This window comes from Syngnathus scovelli, chromosome 19 (genome assembly GCF_024217435.2).
Source record: "Syngnathus scovelli strain Florida chromosome 19, RoL_Ssco_1.2, whole genome shotgun sequence".
Taxonomy (NCBI): domain Eukaryota; kingdom Metazoa; phylum Chordata; class Actinopteri; order Syngnathiformes; family Syngnathidae; genus Syngnathus; species Syngnathus scovelli.
This window is the reverse complement of record NC_090865.1, coordinates 4,411,124-4,430,860: the sequence shown is the minus strand read 5'-3', so window position 1 is coordinate 4,430,860 and position 19,737 is coordinate 4,411,124. Positions and strand designations below refer to the sequence as shown.

Genomic DNA, 19,737 nt, shown 5'->3' with positions numbered 1-19,737 from the left:
ATCAAATAAGGTAAACCTTAATAATTATATGGTCAACAGATTGTATGACACAATTCACTTGATGATCTTCATAATTTTAAACCTGCATGCTTTTTCAATGGGCACCACACAATCAGTACGCATGGCAAAAGTGTGCTTTTTAGGGAAGTGCTTCAAAATATCTTCTAGTATTTTCATTCATTTAAAAGTGTCTCCAACCTTGATGCTTGTCAAAACACAGCATATGACATTTGAACCGAACTTGACTGATTTTCAGTCGGAATACGTAATAATAATAAATAATTCCATTACGTTTTAAGCACAGCGGTGATGTAAATACTGTATTTAATGTTAACGGTAGCTGTCATGCTTAATAAATGCACTTTTTTTTTTTTAGGAATAAAGCCTAATTTTTTTATGTACACATAGTCCTACTACTCTACTACTGCATTACAATGTTGATCATGGTAGTGATACTTTTGAAAACCACTGAGATGAGGAGAACTTTGTGTCCAGGGCTTGAAATAAAGAGTTCAAAGTAAGCAAAGAGCCACAGGCACTGATGATCCGAAAGCTCCAGGTTCTCACCAACACTGAAATCCCGGGAGAGGTGTCCCGACCCCGGGGAGCGTCTGGTTGCAACTGACCGGAGCGCTCTCGTACGGCAATGTCTCCTGGTTTTTACTACTACCACTGTCCTGCTCATTGTTGATGCCAACCAAGTCTGGAGATACGGGAGTCTGTTCTTTCTGGACGGGGTCCGGTTGCTTGGTCCGGGGCTGCGTGGTGCGGTGAGCCGAGTCGCGCCGGTGCACCGGCTTGCGGCTGTAGCCCAGCCGCTTCAAGGCCCGCTGTGTAGTTTTATGCGAGATGGGCGTCTCGGCGCTGAAGTTGTAAAGGGTTTGGATCTCCGTGACAGTAGCCCGACTGTTGGCCTCCACCACACGCTCCATCCGCCTCTCGCCGATCTCGTCGACGAGCCGTTTTCTCCCACCTGTACCCCGCAGGCTGCTCGTCTTCTTCTTCACGCACCATTCACGGTAGATTCGAGACACCGCCGTCTTGGAGAAGCCCAGCCGGTTGACCGTTTCCGAGATGCTGCAGCCCGCGCTTCGAGCGCCGACGATCAGGCCCCGCTCGAACTCGGTCAAGTCCCGCGACTTGCCCATGTTTTGGGGCTGGCGAGTAGCTCCGATTCCCCTTTTTTTATTTAACCGAGTGACACCTCTTTTGTTTCAATGGGATCATATTCGGCCTTTAAACAATGGCTGCTTGTTATGGCGGCTCTTCTTTTATGGTTAATTGCTACTGGGCTCATGGTTGCCCTCTGGCGTTAGATTTGTGGAACTACAAAAACAAGAACTATAACAATAATCGAATTAAGTGCAGATGCTAGGTATAAAACAAATATACGCGACTTGCAAAAGTTAGGGGAATTTGGTTTCTACAGGGAATTCAAGGGTGAACGCAGACGTCATTGGGAAATTTCAACAATAAAAAAAACATCTGTTGTGAATTTTGTAATTCAATGAAAGAACAGCAAGTAACATTGAACAGTTGGATGTGAGTGCTGAAATTTTTGAAAACAGTCAAATTAAGATTATAGTGCATTTTAGGTTCATCCTCAAATGTCACCAAGAAGCTTTTTTTTTATGGAATATCACAAATAATTTTTGGACAAAAATGAAAAAAAGCACACAAACATTTACCTCTTTTATTTATTTGGTGCTCATATTGACAAGAGAAAAATTGGCTTGACCTCTTATGAAGCCATTGAACAAATGTTCTCACAGAATAACAACGTGAGATAATTTTTTTAAAAAAAGCTCACTTAGCTAGTGATAATTGAAAATAAAATTCAAACAGGTGATAAAGTAAAAGTTTGTCAGGAAAATAAATAAGTCAAGTGACCTGAACAATCTTTGTATTTGTACTTTGCTATTTGATTTCCTACTACTGCCACTTCATGATTGTACTAACAAAGTAAACACAAATTGTTACTTCTTTTTTGGAGAAAGAATTCCATTTGGCTTCCAAAAGCAAAATGGCAAGTTAGCATTGCAAGTGTGTCAAGTCACCACTAGAGAGCAGCGCTCTGCTTCTCAAATTTGCTCAAGCCATGCACCAGGCATCAAAGGTTATCTGTTGATTGAATTTTTAATATATAAAAATTACACACCAGATATAGAACGAAAACAACGCTCACACAATTTAATCAACAAAGTCCATCGAACTTAAGCATGGAACACCAATAACCGATAGGAACCGGATTTTTTGATCCAAGAAGCAAAGGCCTGATTGTCCCAGTGCCACAGATAATTTTTTGGAAATCACAGAACATTCTGGTTAAAGATCATCAATTAATGATGACCAAGGTCAACTCCTAAAACTTCACAGGGTATGACCTACATCATCGCACGCGGTCAGCTGCCTTTCCAGCATCTGCTTCTCCACCAAGTCTTCCACTCGACCAACCTCTACCTCGTCCACGTCGTCCATGAAACTGGCCCAGTCGGCGTTTCCGTCTTCACGTTCGGTGGGCTCGGCGTGGCCGGCCGGGTGCAGGGGTGTGGAGTCGGCGTGAGTGGTGGTCACGCAGTTGCAGCTGTCGCAGATGCCGTAGCGTCGGAACCCCGGCGACACGCTGGACCCGGAGAAGATCCGCCTGCAGCTCTTGCATGACATGGGTAAGTCGTGCCGATGGACCTGGTTGGGAGTTCACAGACGATGACAGCAGTTGAGAAACTATTATTAGGGATGGACATAACAAAGAAGTGCTTTGCTTCAACTCTTACGCTGAGGGCGTGGGTGCGAAGATGTTCCTGCCTGGTGAACCTCTTTCCGCACATGGGACAGGGGAAAGGCCTCTCGCCTGTGTGACAGCGAAGGTGGCGCTTCATGATTCCCTTCTGCTTGGCCGTGTACGGACAGAAGGGGCACTTGTGGAGCTTGACCGGAACCAGTAAGCTGTCGCCTGCAAAATTAAAAGAAGCAGTTCAAATCATCTATCAAGCTCACAAGTGGCCAATCAGGTGTGCAGTTACCCGTGTCCTCTCCGATCCAATCCGACTGGATTTCCATCACGGACGATCCCACGAAACCCAAACTGTCCTCCATTCGGCTCAGGCCTAAAATGCTACCCGGTGGTCTCTGTGTCATGCGCTGGCCTCCTCGGTCCAGCAGTGAGTTGGGGCCTTCACCTCTGGCCAGCATCTCCATCAGCTGCTTGGCACTGAAAGAAGAGCTGCAACCCACAGAGAAGCGCTCCGTGGAAAAACTGGGGGGAAGCGATCTGCTCGGGTGAGGAACAACAGAAGGTCCGGGATACGACGCCAGGTCTTTATTGTCAGGAGACTCCGAGAGCTCCTCATCCGGGTCATACTCTATCTTGGGGTTCACTAACTCGTGAGTCAAAGTAGAGCACGTCGAGGAAAGGTTTGTCTGATCCGTGTGGGGTTTTGGTTTTTCGCCGCCGGAATGGAAGTCGATGTCCATGTTTTGGCTTGGGCCTGGAGCGGCGCTGCCCGGCATGGGCAAAGGGCTCTTTGGCGGCTTTACAGATACTCCGTCTGCTTCTGCAACCTGTGAGCGAGGCTCTGCAGCCCCAAAACTACTCGACTTGGATGCTGCAGCAGTGCCGCTGTCCGCGGGTCTGTATCGTCCTCCCTGTCCCGGATGTTCCCCTCCTGTTACGCCCTCCTTGTCTTTATTGCATATGTCCAAAGAGGAGCTGATGTACTTTTTGCAAAGGTTCACAAGGTCAGTCATTTGCAAATAGCTGGCTGCTGACATCACTTCAATGACAGAGTTGCTGCTCAAAGCTAACCGGCCAGAATAAAGAAAGTCCAGGATGATGGAGAAGGCATCAGCTGTAACTATGTCTAATGACGCTGTGCTTTGGCGCTGGCCACTATCCTGAAATGAGAGACAATTACGAACATTAGTGTTTCAAATATTTGAATAATTTGTTTAAATAAGGTGCAATGGAAACTCCAAAGGGAGAAAATGTGATTGTTCGAACCAAAATCGGAGGTATCACAGAACAGACTGTGGTCGACCCACCGCACCTGCAAATAGTGAACCAAAAGAGCTCTAAAGTAGCCGCTTCCAGCAAACAGAACATTGCGGTGGGCCTTGAAGACGCGTCCCTCGACGAGGATGCTGCAATCACAAAAGTAGCCTCGCTTCCGCTGCTCATTGAGTTCAAACAGAAGCTTGGGCAGGTAGCAAGGCACCTCCATGACTAAACTTCAGTGGGCTCTGCCAGGAGAGAAGAAAGGACAAATAATGAGCGGAAATGTATGACTGTAGTTTCCAGTGAGTCACACAATCTGAAAAAAAAAAACAATGTGGCACAATTATTGTTTCCTGACTCTCTTTTTACAAGTCAGCATGCAACTCGAGGGTGTGTGCAATTGAACTGAGATGCTTTAAAGCTAATCTAATTTGCATGTATGAAAAACTGAAGCCAACATATAAGATCTCTATATAGAGCAACTTCATAGCCAAAGAATTTATTCTGCCTTTGTTTTCAGCCTAGCTACTGTTGCTAAGGCTAACTAGCTAGTTAGAAAATCATAATCGGCTACTCGGAAGCGTCACTTTAAAAAGCACATGTCAAATAAAACACAATTAACTAGAATGACTTACTCACAGAAACCCTGGGGGAAAAAATACTTGATGATAAGCCTTGATCTTGAAAATATTAGACTGCTAATACCACTGTTTTCTTCTATTTCTGCTACCCAGAAACACTTCCGGTAACACAAGATTGACGTTTACGTTGAGCCAATCAGAAGTGACGTAGCCCGTGCAATGGACCAATGAAAGAGGGACGGACAACTTTGATGTTGATTTAAATATAATAATAATAATAATAATAATAATAATAATAATAATAATAATAATAATAATAATAATAATAATAATAATAATAATAATAATAATAATAAATGTAAATAAAGAAATAAATAATCAGATATGCAAATAAATAATTAATGCGTGTAAATGAAAATGACTATTCTTTTAAAATGAATTCATCAGACTAAAATAAGGTAACACCGCTAACCATTTAAAGACATCTGACAGACACTTAATGGAGATTATTGAACTGTAAAGATATATGTGGTTTCATGACAAACGTTTTTTGTCAATTCTGTTCATGCTATTATGATTTATTTGTGAATGTGTTTTTTCTTAATTGTTCATATTGTACTACTGAACAGCCAACACTTTCCTAAACTACATTACTACATTATTCTTTCCACCCATCAGAAAGCATTAGCTCCAACATTGTACTGTTTTCCATTTTACAGAGAAAATAATCCGCCTGGTTCCAAGAAAAGACATTAAACTACTTTTCATTTATTTGCCACATCCACACATTTCATCCCGCAGTTCTTGACTTCATGATATTTTCCTATGGCGTGCTGTGGGAAAACCACGTTAATGTTATGACAGCCCAATGAAAAATACGACCAAGAATATTAGCACTAAAAACTAATCTTACTCTAATTAAGGGTTTCCCGAACTTTTTTAGATCCTTCCTGTGGCATAATGCAATCCATCAATTATTGTCATAATATAAAGTACATGTGAGCAAAAAACAGGCAGCATTCATTTATTACAGCAGTGCCTACTTGATGAATAAAATAGATTTGAATACGCTGTGATGTATTTAACAAAGAATCCATTATGTAAGAGACTTTACTAAAAAGTAGACCTCAGTGCCAAGATATCAATGAAACTATGTGACCATATTTTTAGATTTTGTTTTCTTCCCCCCAAAAGTGGGTGCATTCCCTCCGTGGGTATGTTGACTTATATCTTAAAACGTCTTCTCTAATTGTTCATTTGTTTTCATGTTACCGAGCATAGAAAAAGACCATACTTGTGATTTACGGCAGACTGATGGCGGCTTGTGATGTCTAAAAAGTCAACAGCCTTCATGGACGCTTTGCATTGTGTGCGTCAGCCGCACTGGCAGCCACAGTCTGGCGCTGAGGGCCCGCAGCGGCACCCCTCGCTCCTTGTGGTCTGACGAACGCTCGGGCCTGCATTTTCCCAGGCTGAGACAACACACCACGGTGGCAGCGCAAGCCACACTGGGAGCCTGATTAAAGACTCGGGACAATGGAAGGACCGCGGTGGCATTTTCCTTTCCGAGCGCCGTCTCCCGAGAGGGTGGGGGTGCCGTGAAACGTTTGAATTATCCCAGAATCTCTGGAATTCCAAGCGAGGTTCCGCGGGAAGGACCCTCGACAGGGGATCAAAAAGACCAGAGCGGAGTGTGGTGGGTTGGTGCAGAAGCAAAAAAAAAAAAATACTGAAGCATCAGCCTGTGTGGTTGCATTTGGTGGGGTTATTTGTGATTTTTGGCCAATGAGCAACAGGCATGTGGTGCTTATTGTCCTTTTATCTCTCATGTGCAATCACTGAGAGTCTAATACAGCAGGCGCCCCTCTTTATTCGAGAGACACCGCTTTCCTCTCTCATTCTCTCTGTAATTATCATTTCATGTCGTGAGACCGACGTCCCGGCACATCTCACGCTCTTCCCATCACCCGCCGAATAGGCCGAAAAGAATTCACGACTGAAATAAATCTGCCAGCCGTTTTTTTATTTTTTTGATTGTAAATCGAGCACCGCGGAGCCTTCGTGTACCGCAAAACTTCCGGTAGCGAACGGCCCCCGAAAAACTGATGTCTTTGCCACAGGCGGATTGCCACAATCAAAGCTCGCTTGTGCTATATGCAGTTAGCCAAGAGCCCTCAGACGCTGACCTCAAACATAGCTCATGTCTGAGCGCAACACTGACTGTGTGTTTGCGGTACTTGTGAGGAAGACTGTGTAGCAATGGTTTCGCGGCACACGTGTTGCCTTTCAGCAAGATTTTTTCTCTTTCGTCTGACTTTCATGTGAGTCCGTCGACACGAGCACTGAGACGTTTAGACTCGGCGTCGACTTGACAAGTCTCGCATGTTATGCTAATCTCTCATTCACTCACAACTAGACGTCAAACTTCAAAATAAAAATGCCTGTTAGTTGCACTCTGGATAATCTCTTCTGGGAAAGTTAAAAGTGTCCCATCAGCTATGGCAGGTTTACGGCCCTTTTTTTTTTTTTCCTTAACTTATGGCTGCTCCTCTAAGATGCCACGGGGGGTGACGTGTGGATGGATGTCTCCCTGATAATCGGAGGTGTTCTGTTATAAGAGGGATTTGTGATACTAAGGGGCTGTCAGAGCACTGCGCCCCAGGGTGTCGGGTGTAAAACAAGGATGATTCACCCTCCCCGTGTCATCTCACAAGCTTGTGAGCAAATGTGTATTTTGGATACATTCCTGACAATTACGGCCGACTCTCCCTTCCATGCAGCTCGCCATGTGAAAAAGAAATCTTTCGGAGTTCTTCAATTTTTGCCAAGTCGTAAAAGAAGCGTAGTCATTCAATTAAGCACAGTTGTTTTCATTTATCACTTTTTTTTTTCTTTGTTCTGTGTGGCCCATGAAAGATTTTCTTGTATGTGATGTGCAAGTCACAATGAAGTGATTACGGGCCGGCGTGCCTTTGAGACATGGCACTGAGCGGCATTCTTCACGCGCTTAAAAATAGAAACCGTCTGCTTTTTCAATTTCACTCACTGGAGGGACATTTGGGCATCTCCTTTTTTAGAGAGTACAAACATAACGGCATTCTTTCATATGTTCTCCAGCATGGCGCTTTGATTTTACGATAGGAATCGACTCATGTGGGAACGACGTGGGAAAAGCGACTTTTTCATGATTTAAAAGGAATCCAAAGTTGAACAAGATGGTGTTCAACTAAAAATTGGTGGAAAAAAACATTTCCCCATAGTCAAAGATCTTCAGAAAGGCCAACGTCAAGTTCAGAAGCTCACGCAAAGACCATGATGGTGACATCACTCACTCGGCCACGCCCATTAAAGGCACACTTACAACGCTAAAGTTGTTGGGACTCAGCTTTTTGTGTTTGTACAATCTAGTGCTTTTCTTTTAAATTTAAAAATATATAGTCACGATGAAATCTATTTCAAATACTTGAACGTCAAGGTATAATTGTACTATTAACTAAACTCCAAAGCACAAAATGTAATAGGTCAAGCTAATGCTACCATAATTAGCATGCAGCGGAAATGGTGACGAGCGTGAAATCCAAATGTTTGAAGTTCTCAACAAGTGGCACATTATCACTTTCTTGAAAGCCTTTTTTTTTTTAGTTTCCCTAAAACAAAGAGTTTAAGATTCCATGATAGCGATAATCTGTACCTGGAATAAATAAAATTCTGATAAATTCAATTCTGGAGGTCAAACATCATCCTAGTTGCGTTAGACCTGACGTTAACGACGTAAGTGTTTGAGGAAAAAATGTGGAGAACAAAAAAGGACAACATGAGTAAGACGACAGGAGAAGGGGGGGGTGGAAAACAAATGTGGATGGATTGGTGGGCGCAGGCTTTTCGGGGGGGGGGGGGAATAACACAGATCAGTCAAGGGGGAGGGATGCAAGAGGGGAAACATTCGCTCTTGCCCACATTAAAGCCATAAAAAAAAGAAAACAAACAGAAAAACATGTCTGACATAAAGAGACTGGTTTCCGCGGCGACAGCACAATGGCTGCCTGTGGCTCTTCGGGCCCTCGCCATCTCGTCTGGGACCCGGCACCAGCGAAAGTCACCGCAGTCCCATCAGTAAGTGTGTGCGTGTCTACGCGCAACATTGTGAATGTCATCACGCTCAATGCTGTGGGAACGGCCATGAAAGAGACCCCACTCAGAAGCCACAAAAGCTCCTTTCTGAGTCTCCTCGCCGCCTTTTAGCCTCTCTATTTATCTTTACGCGGGGGGGAGCCGGATGAGGAGGGAGCCCGTGACGAGCTGACTGACCCATGACTGACATCTCACTGTCACATTTAGATCTCAAGAGGCTCATATCAGCTTCTGGAATCAAACTTGGGGTGTGTAGACTTTTATGTCGGCTTAAAATTGAGCAAAATTACAAAAGTAGCTTCTTGTGTAAAAAAAAAAAAAAAAAAAGCTGCTTGCTTTTGATGCCTTAGCATCATCGGATTCCACTTTTGCAGATATTCACTACTAAATGTAATATAAAAATCGTTTAACTTGATGGACTCAATGTCTGCGAATGAAAACATCTGTTGGCCATTATGACAAGCTGATCAAGTCAAAAGAAGTCAGTCATGATACCAATATAGTTTGAGATCAAGTAAATTACGTCTTATCAAATTCAGTCCAAACAAATTAAATTAGATTTCAAAGATTCTTCCCGACAGATCAAACAAAACACAAAAAATCGACCAGAAGATGTTCAAAGTTTTTTTTTTTTTTTTTTTTTAAATATAAACTATTTGTACTCTCGCCACCTTATGTATATTCGAACCTTTAAAAACAAAACTGCATCCGAAGTGATAATTGCGGCTGGGAGCTTGTCCTTATAAATTCCAACCTCATTCGTGTGAGCGCAAATTGCAAAAGCATGAGCCTGTTAATTTCAACGAGGGGACCGCGGCCTTGTTGTGGTTTGGAGGGATGTGGCGGAGCGACGACTTAAAATAGCAGATCAAGACTGGCAGAAATCTCGGCAAATTCCATCTGATGGCTTCTCAGATCTCTGTCTGTCGTCGCCGCGCCCCGATCCCCACACCATCAAACTGCTCTCATATTTAACTCATTTATTTTCTTCATTCATCTTCTTAATCACTTCTGTCCTTGTGCGTGTTTTCCATGCGGCTTGCGTCATTTTGAAACGAGCGCAAATGCGGCCATTTTAAGCTAACATTCCAAAAGCATGCATATATTTTTTTTTTTAATTGGAAAGAAAATGAATGACATCTTCTGACATAACACATTTTTCTCACGATGACTTTTTCTTTTTTCATTTATGCCCTGAAAGACACCATGTAAATCTATCTGTGGTTTTCAATTGGAATTTTGTCATTTCCAGTGAACACACAAATGATCATCTCTGTTCCCATTATCTTTTAATAAACAGATTACCAGGGCAAGTTGACCTTGATAAAAGAGCTTGGTGTTCAAACAAAACAAAAAAAAAAGGGCATATAATTGACTCGAGACAGAATCTCCGGCGAGATGTTTAGCACCCCCCGAGCCCCAAAACAAACGCTAATACAACATCTTGCACACAATCGTTGTCGTATGTTTAAACGAACACGCCCTTCCAGTCTGCCGAGCAGGAAGAAACACACTCAAGCCAGGCATTGTGTCAAAGGGGGCATGCCACTTGGCCTGGCTCTTTTCACGCACACACACACGCTGGCGCGCACAAACACACACACGGCGCCGGGCTCTCGTGTTTCCATGGCGATGTGCGCCAGCAATCTTCCCACGGTGGCTGTGGAAGCGATGACTGAGTGTTGCACAGAGCCGCATGTGTGAATGAATGGAGCGCCGTTAGTGCATGCGTGTGTGTGTGTGTGTTGGGGGGGGTGCTAACCTGTCCAGTGAAGAAGCGAGATGTTCAGACACTCACTGGGCCGATAACACCCTTGACCTTCTGGGTACATGGGGATGGGCCGCTTATCTGTCATGTTTGACACTTAGCACCTGGGCTGCTATCTTCACTGCTGCCTTGTAACTAAGTACAAGTACTTAGTGATTTCAGGTATATGCACTTTAAATGTTTTTTTTTTTATTTTTTTTTTTTTTTATCTCTGGGGAACCAAAGAAGCGTTACAATTAATGATGCAACAGATTCAGAGAAGCGAAGGCCTGATTTCAGAGAATCGGTGGTGGTCATAATTGTAACGATTAAAGATTCTCTTTAATCTGATAACCCTTTTATTTGCTCTTTCTCCACACCAACTTGCAAAACTGGTACTAGGACTGGTAGTAATAATTACTAACCGGGGTTAAAGCGAGATTACTCAGAATTATATTTCAGCACTTGTACTTCAGTACAGAGTGTGCCTGCTTTTGTCACCTCTGCCTATCCTGCAAGATGACAAAGAGCCACTCAGGGACGGAAATCTAAAACCGGTTCTTGTCGAGAACCGGTTTTAAGGATTGTTTGCTTGCACGACAATTTTGAAATGCCGAAATTTTGCAGCAAATTTTTATTCGTTTGTTTCTAAGTGAGTTTAGCCTCTCCGAAGAGAAAACAAACACCGATTGACATAAATTTTTTTCGCGTCTTATTCACACCTAAGTGTGATGGTCCAAGTGGAGATGGAATCCAACAGGGTCCATCATTCCCACACTCCTCACCTCTCTGCCACAAATTAGTCGAGCCATTGTTCTACATGAGCACACAATTAAAGGAGCATGAGAAGAACGAAGGAAGGAAGGAGAGCAGGAGGAGACTGCAGGCTAATTGACAGAGGGTGACTGAGCAACGGGTTGCAAGGACAGGGGGGGGGGGTGACTCGCCGGGGAAGGGCAAATTAAAGGGAGGGAGGGAGGAGGGACACGAAGAGGAGGCGACCGCCGCCGGGGGGGAGGGCAGAGGAGGGGAGGGGGGGCTGGTGGAGGGATGGAGCCAAAACTGGCAACCCTGCTTCAACTGCCAAACGTTGTCACTGGGTGCCTGTGACAGGGAGAGGACAAATAGAAGCTTGGGAATTCTCGCCGCTTTGTCATGGGCCCTCGGGGGTCGAGCAAGTGCCACCGCCACTAGTCAAGCGGGAGAGGAGGGAAGACAGTGGAAGCAAGCACAAGGCTTCTTATAAGCCACGGGAGGAGACCGAAGAAGGAGGAGAAGAGGCCAAGGGGGCACAAAAGTCACATTTTTAGCTCCCGTCGACCTGGTAAGGCCAAAATGAAGAGACCACACGATTACAGCTCAGAGTCGGACACGGACGAGCTGATTGATGTGGGACAAGAGGACGGTTTCTGGTGAGCATCATCGCCGCACACCTGACGCGAGGGAACGAAAAATAATTGCTAATTTATATTGTAATGGAATATAATATGCATAATATATGCATGCAACGGTCAGAATTTTACGATTGATTTTAATTCCTTTAACGCAGCTATTTTTGGATCCATGTTTACCGTTCTCCCTGAAAAAAATGTAAAAGATTTAAAAATCCATATTGGAATTGAATGAAAGGATTTTAAATAACATAAAAACTACATCCCTGACAATAAATATTAATTGCATTTGTAAGATATGTTTTTTAATTATTTAATACATCCGTGGTGCAAGTTATTAAAATCAATTTCACTTTTTTACACTCTTAACCGTATATCACCTACTTACGAGTTTGAGGCAATCGTTTAAATTAAAATGAAGCAAAAGCTTGAATGATAAACACTGCACCATAATAAAATTCACGGTTACCACTTATGTATAATAAAACTTCTTTTTTAAATTTTAAATCCAAAAGACTCAATGTTTTGTGTCTTTCATTCTCAAAAAATTATAATGTGATATAATTTAATTATCCACTCATAAACCGGACATTTTGACTTTAAATAAAGTGGCTGGTACAATAAAATTAGTACTTTTTAGTAATAGGTAATTAGTTGCATAATGCAACCACACAAATAAACAGGGAGTTATATCTTTCTGACTCAAAAAATAAATATTTATAAAGATATAAGTTATTAAACTTCCTAAAGTGTCTGAAATTGAAACATATTGTATCGGTAAGTCATTTTCACATATTGAAACTGTCAACATGAGGGTTCAAAGGTTCCAAAAAAAGAGAGGCGTGATCAGAGCAAAAAAAAAAAAAGCTTCTTAAAAACACGTTTAAAAGAAAAAAAACGCAAGAGACAAGAACTTTGGTTTGTCACGAACAAACCCATCCCAGCTTATTAGTCAGCGCGTGTTTGTAGTCACAGGAATTCTGACCACGTCAGAAGGCAGTACGTGACACCAAAGACGGCCTCGGGTCAATCGACATTTCTGCGTGACACTTCCTTTCAAGTGGAAGCCATCAAAAGGCATCTTAAACGAAAACACACGACTGAATTGGCGCCGTTTAAAATCGAATAAAAAAAACAACAATAGGGACAATGTTGGCGCTCCCTCTTGCAGGTCTGTGCACAAATAAACATTGGCGGACGGGCGGGCGGGCGGGGTGTAACCATCTCAACTTGTGGCCCGCGGGAGCCAACGCACGGCCTCCTGGCTGTAAAATAATCTTCTGAAACTGCCTTTTGTCGAAACGTAAAGTAAAACAACATGTTATCCTGAATCACGGCCGTTTTTGGAGCAAATGGCGTTCTGCTGCCTCTGTGTTTTATTAAACAATGCTAATGATAACAATATGGAGACTCACCATATATTCTGATACAGCCCAGTCACCGGGTCCATGTCGCCTGGCAGCGCATCACAGATTCTGGCCCGAAAGAAGAGAAGAGGGGTGAGTTGATTGAAAACTGCTATTCTTAAAAATCATTTTTTTTCATCAAGCCTATTTTTTCCATTATTTACTCAAAAAATCCAATTACCACTTTGCTAGCACAAGCTAACGCCCAATTATCTTAATAGGAAAGTAGTACATTTGCAAGTTTTGGTTTAGTCTGGGTTGTCATGGAGTAATTTTCTAAGATGAGTTTTTTTATGAATATACAATAGTAAAAATGACTTTTTTATTGCCCTCTATAGATAATCGAGAAGAGGCGGAGGGACCGGATCAATCACAGCCTATCGGAGTTAAGGAGACTGGTGCCAAGTGCTTTTGAAAAACAGGTGACAACTTAAGACAAATGGTTGCTCGTTTGGGTACAATATACGGTATCAGCAGTTTTGGTAAGCTTCTGTGTCCCAAAAAAAAAAATCTTCCCAAGATTCCAGCCAAATCTGCTGTGTGACTGCATGCCGCAAATATTTCAGCTTTGTGGTCTTGCGGATTTCATCCAGATAAATATTGCGGACTTTCTGTTCTGTTCAGGGTTCCTCAAAGTTGGAGAAAGCCGAGATTCTGCAAATGACTGTGGACCATCTCAAATTTCTGCACGCTATGGGAGGAAAAGGTAATTTATTTTTTGTTTTGACTCTGGGAATTTATTTGTCTTTGACAACTTTCACTTTGTTCCAGGTTACTTTGACGCGAGGGCGCTGGCAGTGGACTACAGGACCCTGGGCTTCAGGGAGTGCGTTGGAGAGGTGGTCCGGTACCTCAGCTCTTTGGAAGGAGAGTCTCCAGACCCGATAGGCGCCCGCCTGGTCACTCATCTTTCCCACTGTGCAAGCGAGCTGGAGCCCCTGGTTCTCCAGTCGCACCCAACCTCCACTTTGCCCTTCCCTCCTTGGCCCTGGGTGTCCTTCCCCCAGATGTCCGCCGCCCTACCGGCCTCATCCTCACCGCCGTTCCCCAGCGGACGACGGGATCTCGCCTTGATGGGGAGCTACCCGCCGGCGGCGGCCCTCCGCCTCGCACCGCTGGCCGGCTGCCAACGGGGGGCGCCACCCCTCCTGGCCCACTCGGCTCTTGCCCACAGGCTGCCGTCCCCCACGGCATCCCCATCTTCAGGCCCACCCAGACCGACGCAGGTCTCCCCTCGCAGCACCTCCAAGAACTCGCCTCTTCCTCCCGCCCCTTCCTCTTCCTCTCCAACCACCGCGCCACCGCTCGTTTCTTTCCGACCATTTGCTCCTTTGGTATCTTCCGCAGTCCAGCGTCGGGGCTTAGTTGGATCGGGCAAATCCGCCCAAGGATGGGCGACTGAAATTGGAGCTTTTTGAGGACTATTCTTTTTTTCTTGTTGAAATAAAATCCAAAATGACTTGTGCGAAGGATACAAAACTCCCATGTAGCAAATGACTGCCTCTTTTTCAAAGGACTCTACAAGCCATATCAGACTGAAAGTTTCTGATCATTGAAACAATGAAGACAACATGTAAGGACGATTTCATTGTCAAATGGAAGAACGTCCAAAAGAGCCATATGTTTAACAGAATGCAATGATTCTTCAGCTGTTATGTATTACTTTCCAAATCAACTATACATAAGATACGTGTTTACGGCAAAGAATGTTCCGGGAAAAAAAAAATCTACATAAAAACTAAGTGCCTTTACCTTTTGCCTGTGTATTTTCTTGTCATTCCCGAAAAGTTTCAATGTGGTCTTAATATTCATTCAGATGATTAGGATAAATCTCGCAAAACAATTTCCATGAAATGGAACAGTAGGTGATGAGCCAAGGACAAAATCCTGGATTCATTTCTTTTGGGGGATTTTAGTCTTATTCCCGTCATGAATATTACATGAATCCACAAAAGACAAATTAGTCAGTCAAACTTGCTATTGATCGTCATTGATCAACCATTAATTAGTGGCGGTTGGCCAATACAAGGAAAGCTTATCAAGATTATTCGTATCCCACATAAGTGAGAGCCGCCTCGTTCGTATCGGCACAGGAGAGTATCTTCAGCGATCGGACATGGTAATTTTTTTTTTTTTTTAATCCTGCGGTTTACCAAACGGCTATCTTCCCCTGTTTGTCAGCATCGCTGTCTCCTCAACAATGGGCAAGACAATGAAGATGAGGCGGGGGAAGCCACAGGGGGAAAACAATAAAGATCTCAAAGGGTGGGAAGACGGCCGACAAAGCCACGACGAGATGAGAGGACGAGTGACGATCCCAAAGGGGTCGACGAAAAGAGTGATGGATGACGCTCGGGTCGTTTCCCAAGCAGACAAGCGCGATGGTGTCGTGCCGCATGAAAACACTCGCGAGGGGATAAGAGAGACTTGTGTGCTCGCCGGAGAATGCTTTGATCGACTCCAGGATGCAATGTCTGTGGTTTGCGGTCCAAAAATGTGTGTGTTCTGCAACGTGCACTTTGTTTATTCCAGCCAGTGTGCTGGCAGGCCAACGTTGTGCGCTCATTGCCCCGTGTTTGCTTCGCCTTCCAGAAGGCTTTTGTTTATGCGGAGCCAAGCGTGTGCGTGTGTTATGCGAGTCTTAGGGGGCTGGCGTCAGGACTGAACCGCTGCGGCGGCACGGCTCTCGTGCAAGGTCGGCCGGCGGTTGCACGGATGGGATTGCGGCGGAATGTTTGTGGAGGACGCGAGTGCACACACATGGGCACACTCTTGCACACACACACACACACAGTTGAACTGGCAGCGCTCTGACTGGAGGAGCCAGAGTCACCACCACAGCTTCCAGAGTGCACGACCACAGTCACACTGCACGGAGGTTCCCACGGGGGAGGGGAGTCGGGAAGACGCGGCAATAATTTGTGTGTGTGTCGGGCGTGTCTGTGAGAACGACTTTGAATGCGAAGCTTAGGGGTAGTTAAAAGAAATATATATATCTGAGATTGAGAACATTTTTGCTATTGTGCGAAAATAAAGCAGTCACATGTTTACTATTTGCGTGTGTGTTAATATTCAAAAACTCAGCGCCAGGAGTATTTTTTTTTTTTTGCCTTATAGGAACAAAAAAAAAAAAAAAAATCCATTGTCTTTGAGTGGCTTATCAAGTTTAAAATCTAACCTTATTTATCTCAGCCTGCTCCAACTCCACTATAAGCAATTTATTTAAAATCTTCTGAAAATTAATAAATTACAAAGAAAATTAGTCATTCTAAAACAAAAAAAAAATAATAAATCATATTCGGATGTTTGATTTAAAAAGTTGTTTTGCAGAGCAAAAAATAAAAGTCCCAAAATAACAGAAACCAGATTTGTTTTGGAGTTGAGCAACCTCTGCTGCCAAAAGAGAGCACAACCCACTAAACCTGATTGACAACTAAAGCGTTCATGCATAAAAAAATGAAAACCCACACGAGCATAAAAAAAAAAAAATCTCGTCGCAAGGGCTTAATATCAGATATCAAAGAGTAATTTTGAATCATTTATTTTCTTCAAATTTAGATGCACGAGACGTATTAGTGTTAATGGTTTAAATGCAGGTCCTCTTGGTGAACCCAGACACCACATTGTCCAGTTTGGTAATTTTGGGAGGAGCCGGCATGGTGGTGACGCGCTTGAGATAGCAGCGACGCCTGTCGGAAAGAACTCGTTTATGTATCAATCATAGAGGGAGATGGAAAGCGTCATATACCGTACGAGTAAGTGGAGTCGCTGAAGTTCTCGTTGACGTATGTGTAGAACTGACAATTTTGATCGATGGAACACGTCTTCTCACATGTCTCTACGTCGTCCATCAGTTCGAAGCGAATATCCGAACCTTGGAAGTCGACTTCCTCAAGAGCCGTCTTTACCCAACCTGTTGAGAAATTGATCACTGTAAATTTGCAGACCTTATTTTAACAATAGCCCAAACCAATCTTACATTTTTACAATTTTCTTTACCAAAAGATATTACAACTCCAAACAATTTTTCAATAGGGTCATTAAAATAAAGGCAATACTGCAAGAAATCCAGCAGGTGGCGCTAGAATTAATGTTTTGAATTCCATAGTAAATAAAGATGGTAAGATTAAATTTGAATAAATAATGAAAATATTGGCTGCATGGTAGCATGCACGGATCTTTCCAAGGCGAATAAGATGCTAATATGACGCTAGCTGCTACTTTAGCAAACCATCTACATAAAGTCAAACAGTTTTTTTATTTTAAGTTTTAAAATTTAATTTACACTCACTGGTATCTTGTTGACAGAAGTGTGTTGCTATCCCAGATGTCACACCTTCTTGGGACTTCATCACTACTTGATTGGAATCGTTTTTCAGTTGACAACTGAGGGAATTGCTGCAAAGATAGAGTAAATAAATTATTTTATTATCATTAAGTGGAAATTTGTTATTTGACTACCTCTGGAAGGAGAAGTAAGAACATCGTGGATTTACAGAGCACAAGGCCAGACATTGCTCTGGCGTACCGGCAGGTTGTGACTCAAACGCGCTCCCCTCGAAGTCCGTGTTCGGGAAAAATTTCTCGGAACATGCTAAGAAACAACAAAACGGTCAAGAATGTGAAAAGAATTATCTTTCCTCTTTTTTTTTTCTTACCTATGTCAGAGGGCTGACTAAGTTGGATACTGTGAGAGAAGCCGGACACCACGCCGGGCTTCCTGTTTACGTTTAAGGTCCTTGGTATGGGCCAGCTGAATTTTAGGTGGCATTTATATCTAAAAGAAAAGTTTTAGTTGGTGTTTACAATTGTCACATTTTGGTCAAACAAAAGTAAGTACAGAGATTTGTTTTTTTCACTCCAAGTCCATTTTGTTCATTTACCTGATTTGCTCATTTGCGAAGTCCTCTTTGATGAATGTAAAAAAACCGCAAAAGCGGTCTCTGGTGCACACTCGCTGACACTCCTGGTAGGTGTTCGTGAACAAGGCTCGATAGTCTGCCCCAAAAAAGTCCACGTTCTGGTACACGTTAGGCAGACAGGGCACTTGTAGACAGAAGGACAGTTAAAAAAAATAGCATATTTTAAAATTAGACATATTTGATGTGAATTGGGGTGTGTGTGTGTGTGTGTGTGGGGGGGGGGGGCGTACTCGGATCTGGGTTGCAGGGTTTGAGAGAATATCCAGAGGTGACACCAACGAGGGGGGTTTGGACGTTGGGCTCTCCGGAGGGCGTTTTCTTGAGGTAACAGTGGAAGTGCCTGAAAAGAGGTCAAGAAAATTTGTATTACTTCCAAAAGGTTTGCATATAGGTCAGGATGAACCTTAATAGGTCAACTTTATTTGACCTTCTGTCCAGTTGATTGTTTGCACACCTTGCATGTAAAACAGCAAATATTGACAACAGGTGCTTGAGTCTTGAATGGAACAATAACATCCCTGCTTCAAATTTTTTTTTTTTTTAAGCAGACTTCCTCCTTAGTCTACTCGAATGTTGCCGTCACTTCAGTGAATACATTAATCCCTCGTTTATCGTGGATAATTTTTTCCAAAAACCAAAAAAAGTGAAATCCACGAAGTACGGTCACCAGCAAGAAGTACTGGGCAGGCTGAAAGATGCTAATTCGCGATCGTGCTAACACGACAAAACGGACTTCTAAAGGAATGTAAATGAACATTTGGAGCAATACTACATAGTCCTAAAGGTTAGACACGTTTCCTCAATTTATAAGTTTTATTTTAACTTTTAAATGGGTTTTTTTTGGGGGGGTGGAAATCCACGATGTAGTGAAGCCGCGATAAACGAAACACGAAGTAGCGAGGGATCACTGTATTACATAGAAATTTGACTAATTTTACTTAATTTTTACCTGTCATCAACGGTCCAGTCTGCACGTAAGAATGTAAAGAAGAGACAAGACGGGTGCTGTGTGCATAAATGCTGACAGTGATGAACATCAGGAGAATACTCGAAATTAATGTCCGTTCCCGGAAAGTCAACGTTCTCCAACAATTGTGGTCGGCATTCTAAAGAAACAAGGAAAAAATAAAACAATGTATATAGACAACAAGCCACATAGAAATACAATTTTACCTTGACTCAAGGAGAGACTTGTCATCGAGAGAATACTTAGAATAAAAAGAGCGTCCATAATTCTCAAGTGAATCCAAGGTGCAACTGTCAGAATAACAGGTTCCTATTTTTTTATATATACCCCTCAACCTTTTTTGCCGATTGGCTAACGTGGTTGCACAATGTTTGTAGACTACAAAGAAATCGTTTGAAGCAATAATGGTTGGGAAATTTGTGTCGCAAACATTGGGGTGATGCAACAATTGAGCAAAAAATTAATTTCCACAATCTTTTATGCGCTTCCAACTTATATTCTATTATTTCACCGCCAGAGGGCACAAAATACCACTATAGAGCGAATCATGGTTTTAACATGTTTTGTGGATACGGAAAGAACATTTTGGTTAGTGTCT

General features: G+C 43.1%; 3 protein-coding genes across 7 annotated transcripts in view; 1 reads left to right on the top strand and 2 right to left on the bottom strand.

Annotated features, from left to right (window-relative positions):
* Window positions 1–1,679: 1,679 nt before the first annotated feature.
* zbtb8b (zinc finger and BTB domain containing 8B) lies at window positions 1,680–13,278 on the bottom strand. Of its 4 annotated transcripts, none has more exons than XM_049751458.2 (5): window positions 13,260–13,278; window positions 4,047–4,239; window positions 3,024–3,894; window positions 2,775–2,953; window positions 1,680–2,685 (listed from the first exon to the last, which is right to left on the bottom strand). In XM_049751458.2, exons 2-5 carry the CDS (start codon window positions 4,218–4,220, stop codon window positions 2,371–2,373), a joined length of 1,539 nt encoding a protein of 512 aa, XP_049607415.1. In that variant the 5' UTR covers window positions 4,221–4,239; window positions 13,260–13,278; the 3' UTR covers window positions 1,680–2,370. The 4 variants fall into 4 exon arrangements, with proteins under 4 accessions (XP_049607415.1, XP_049607414.1, XP_049607413.1 ...); XM_049751457.2 differs by lacking the exon at window positions 13,260–13,278 and adding an exon at window positions 4,634–4,776; XM_049751456.2 differs by lacking the exon at window positions 13,260–13,278 and adding an exon at window positions 4,630–4,775.
* Window positions 11,531–15,001, top strand: heyl (hes related family bHLH transcription factor with YRPW motif like). The gene is made up of 5 exons (XM_049751557.2): window positions 11,531–11,865; window positions 13,277–13,343; window positions 13,589–13,672; window positions 13,875–13,956; window positions 14,022–15,001. The coding sequence occupies exons 1-5, from the start codon at window positions 11,789–11,791 to the stop codon at window positions 14,666–14,668; spliced, it is 957 nt and encodes a 318-aa protein (XP_049607514.1). The 5' UTR covers window positions 11,531–11,788; the 3' UTR covers window positions 14,669–15,001.
* A 1,774-nt stretch (window positions 15,002–16,775) lies between these two features.
* The window catches only part of LOC125987254 (coagulation factor XI), a 38,974-nt gene continuing 36,012 nt past the window's right edge, over window positions 16,776–19,737 (bottom strand). Inside the window, exons 2-10 of one of the 2 annotated variants that reach the window (XM_049751519.1) lie at window positions 19,346–19,403; window positions 19,122–19,278; window positions 18,403–18,512; window positions 18,134–18,296; window positions 17,909–18,027; window positions 17,712–17,844; window positions 17,542–17,648; window positions 17,004–17,163; window positions 16,776–16,939 (exon numbers count right to left, since the gene is read on the bottom strand). In XM_049751519.1, coding sequence (XP_049607476.1) covers window positions 16,837–16,939; window positions 17,004–17,163; window positions 17,542–17,648; window positions 17,712–17,844; window positions 17,909–18,027; window positions 18,134–18,296; window positions 18,403–18,512; window positions 19,122–19,278; window positions 19,346–19,403 — 1,110 coding nt within the window. In that variant the 3' untranslated portion in view covers window positions 16,776–16,836. Of the gene's footprint in view, window positions 16,940–17,003; window positions 17,164–17,541; window positions 17,649–17,711; window positions 17,845–17,908; window positions 18,028–18,133; window positions 18,297–18,402; window positions 18,513–19,121; window positions 19,279–19,345; window positions 19,517–19,737 lie in introns of those variants that run through there. The other variant, XM_049751518.2, reaches the window with a different exon arrangement.

Coding starts and splice junctions, on each gene's coding strand:
- zbtb8b (XM_049751455.1), bottom strand. CDS start 4,177: ATGAGCAGCGGAAGCGAGGCTACTTTTGTGATTGCAGCATCCTCGTCG. Junction 2,954..3,023: donor TTGGATCGGAGAGGACACGG/GTAACTGCACAC, acceptor TTAATTTTGCAG/GCGACAGCTTACTGGTTCCG. Junction 2,686..2,774: donor TTCGCACCCACGCCCTCAGC/GTAAGAGTTGAA, acceptor ACTCCCAACCAG/GTCCATCGGCACGACTTACC.
- heyl (XM_049751557.2), top strand. CDS start 11,789: ATGAAGAGACCACACGATTACAGCTCAGAGTCGGACACGGACGAGCTG. Junction 11,866..13,276: donor GGACAAGAGGACGGTTTCTG/GTGAGCATCATC, acceptor ATTCTGATACAG/CCCAGTCACCGGGTCCATGT. Junction 13,957..14,021: donor GCACGCTATGGGAGGAAAAG/GTAATTTATTTT, acceptor ACTTTGTTCCAG/GTTACTTTGACGCGAGGGCG.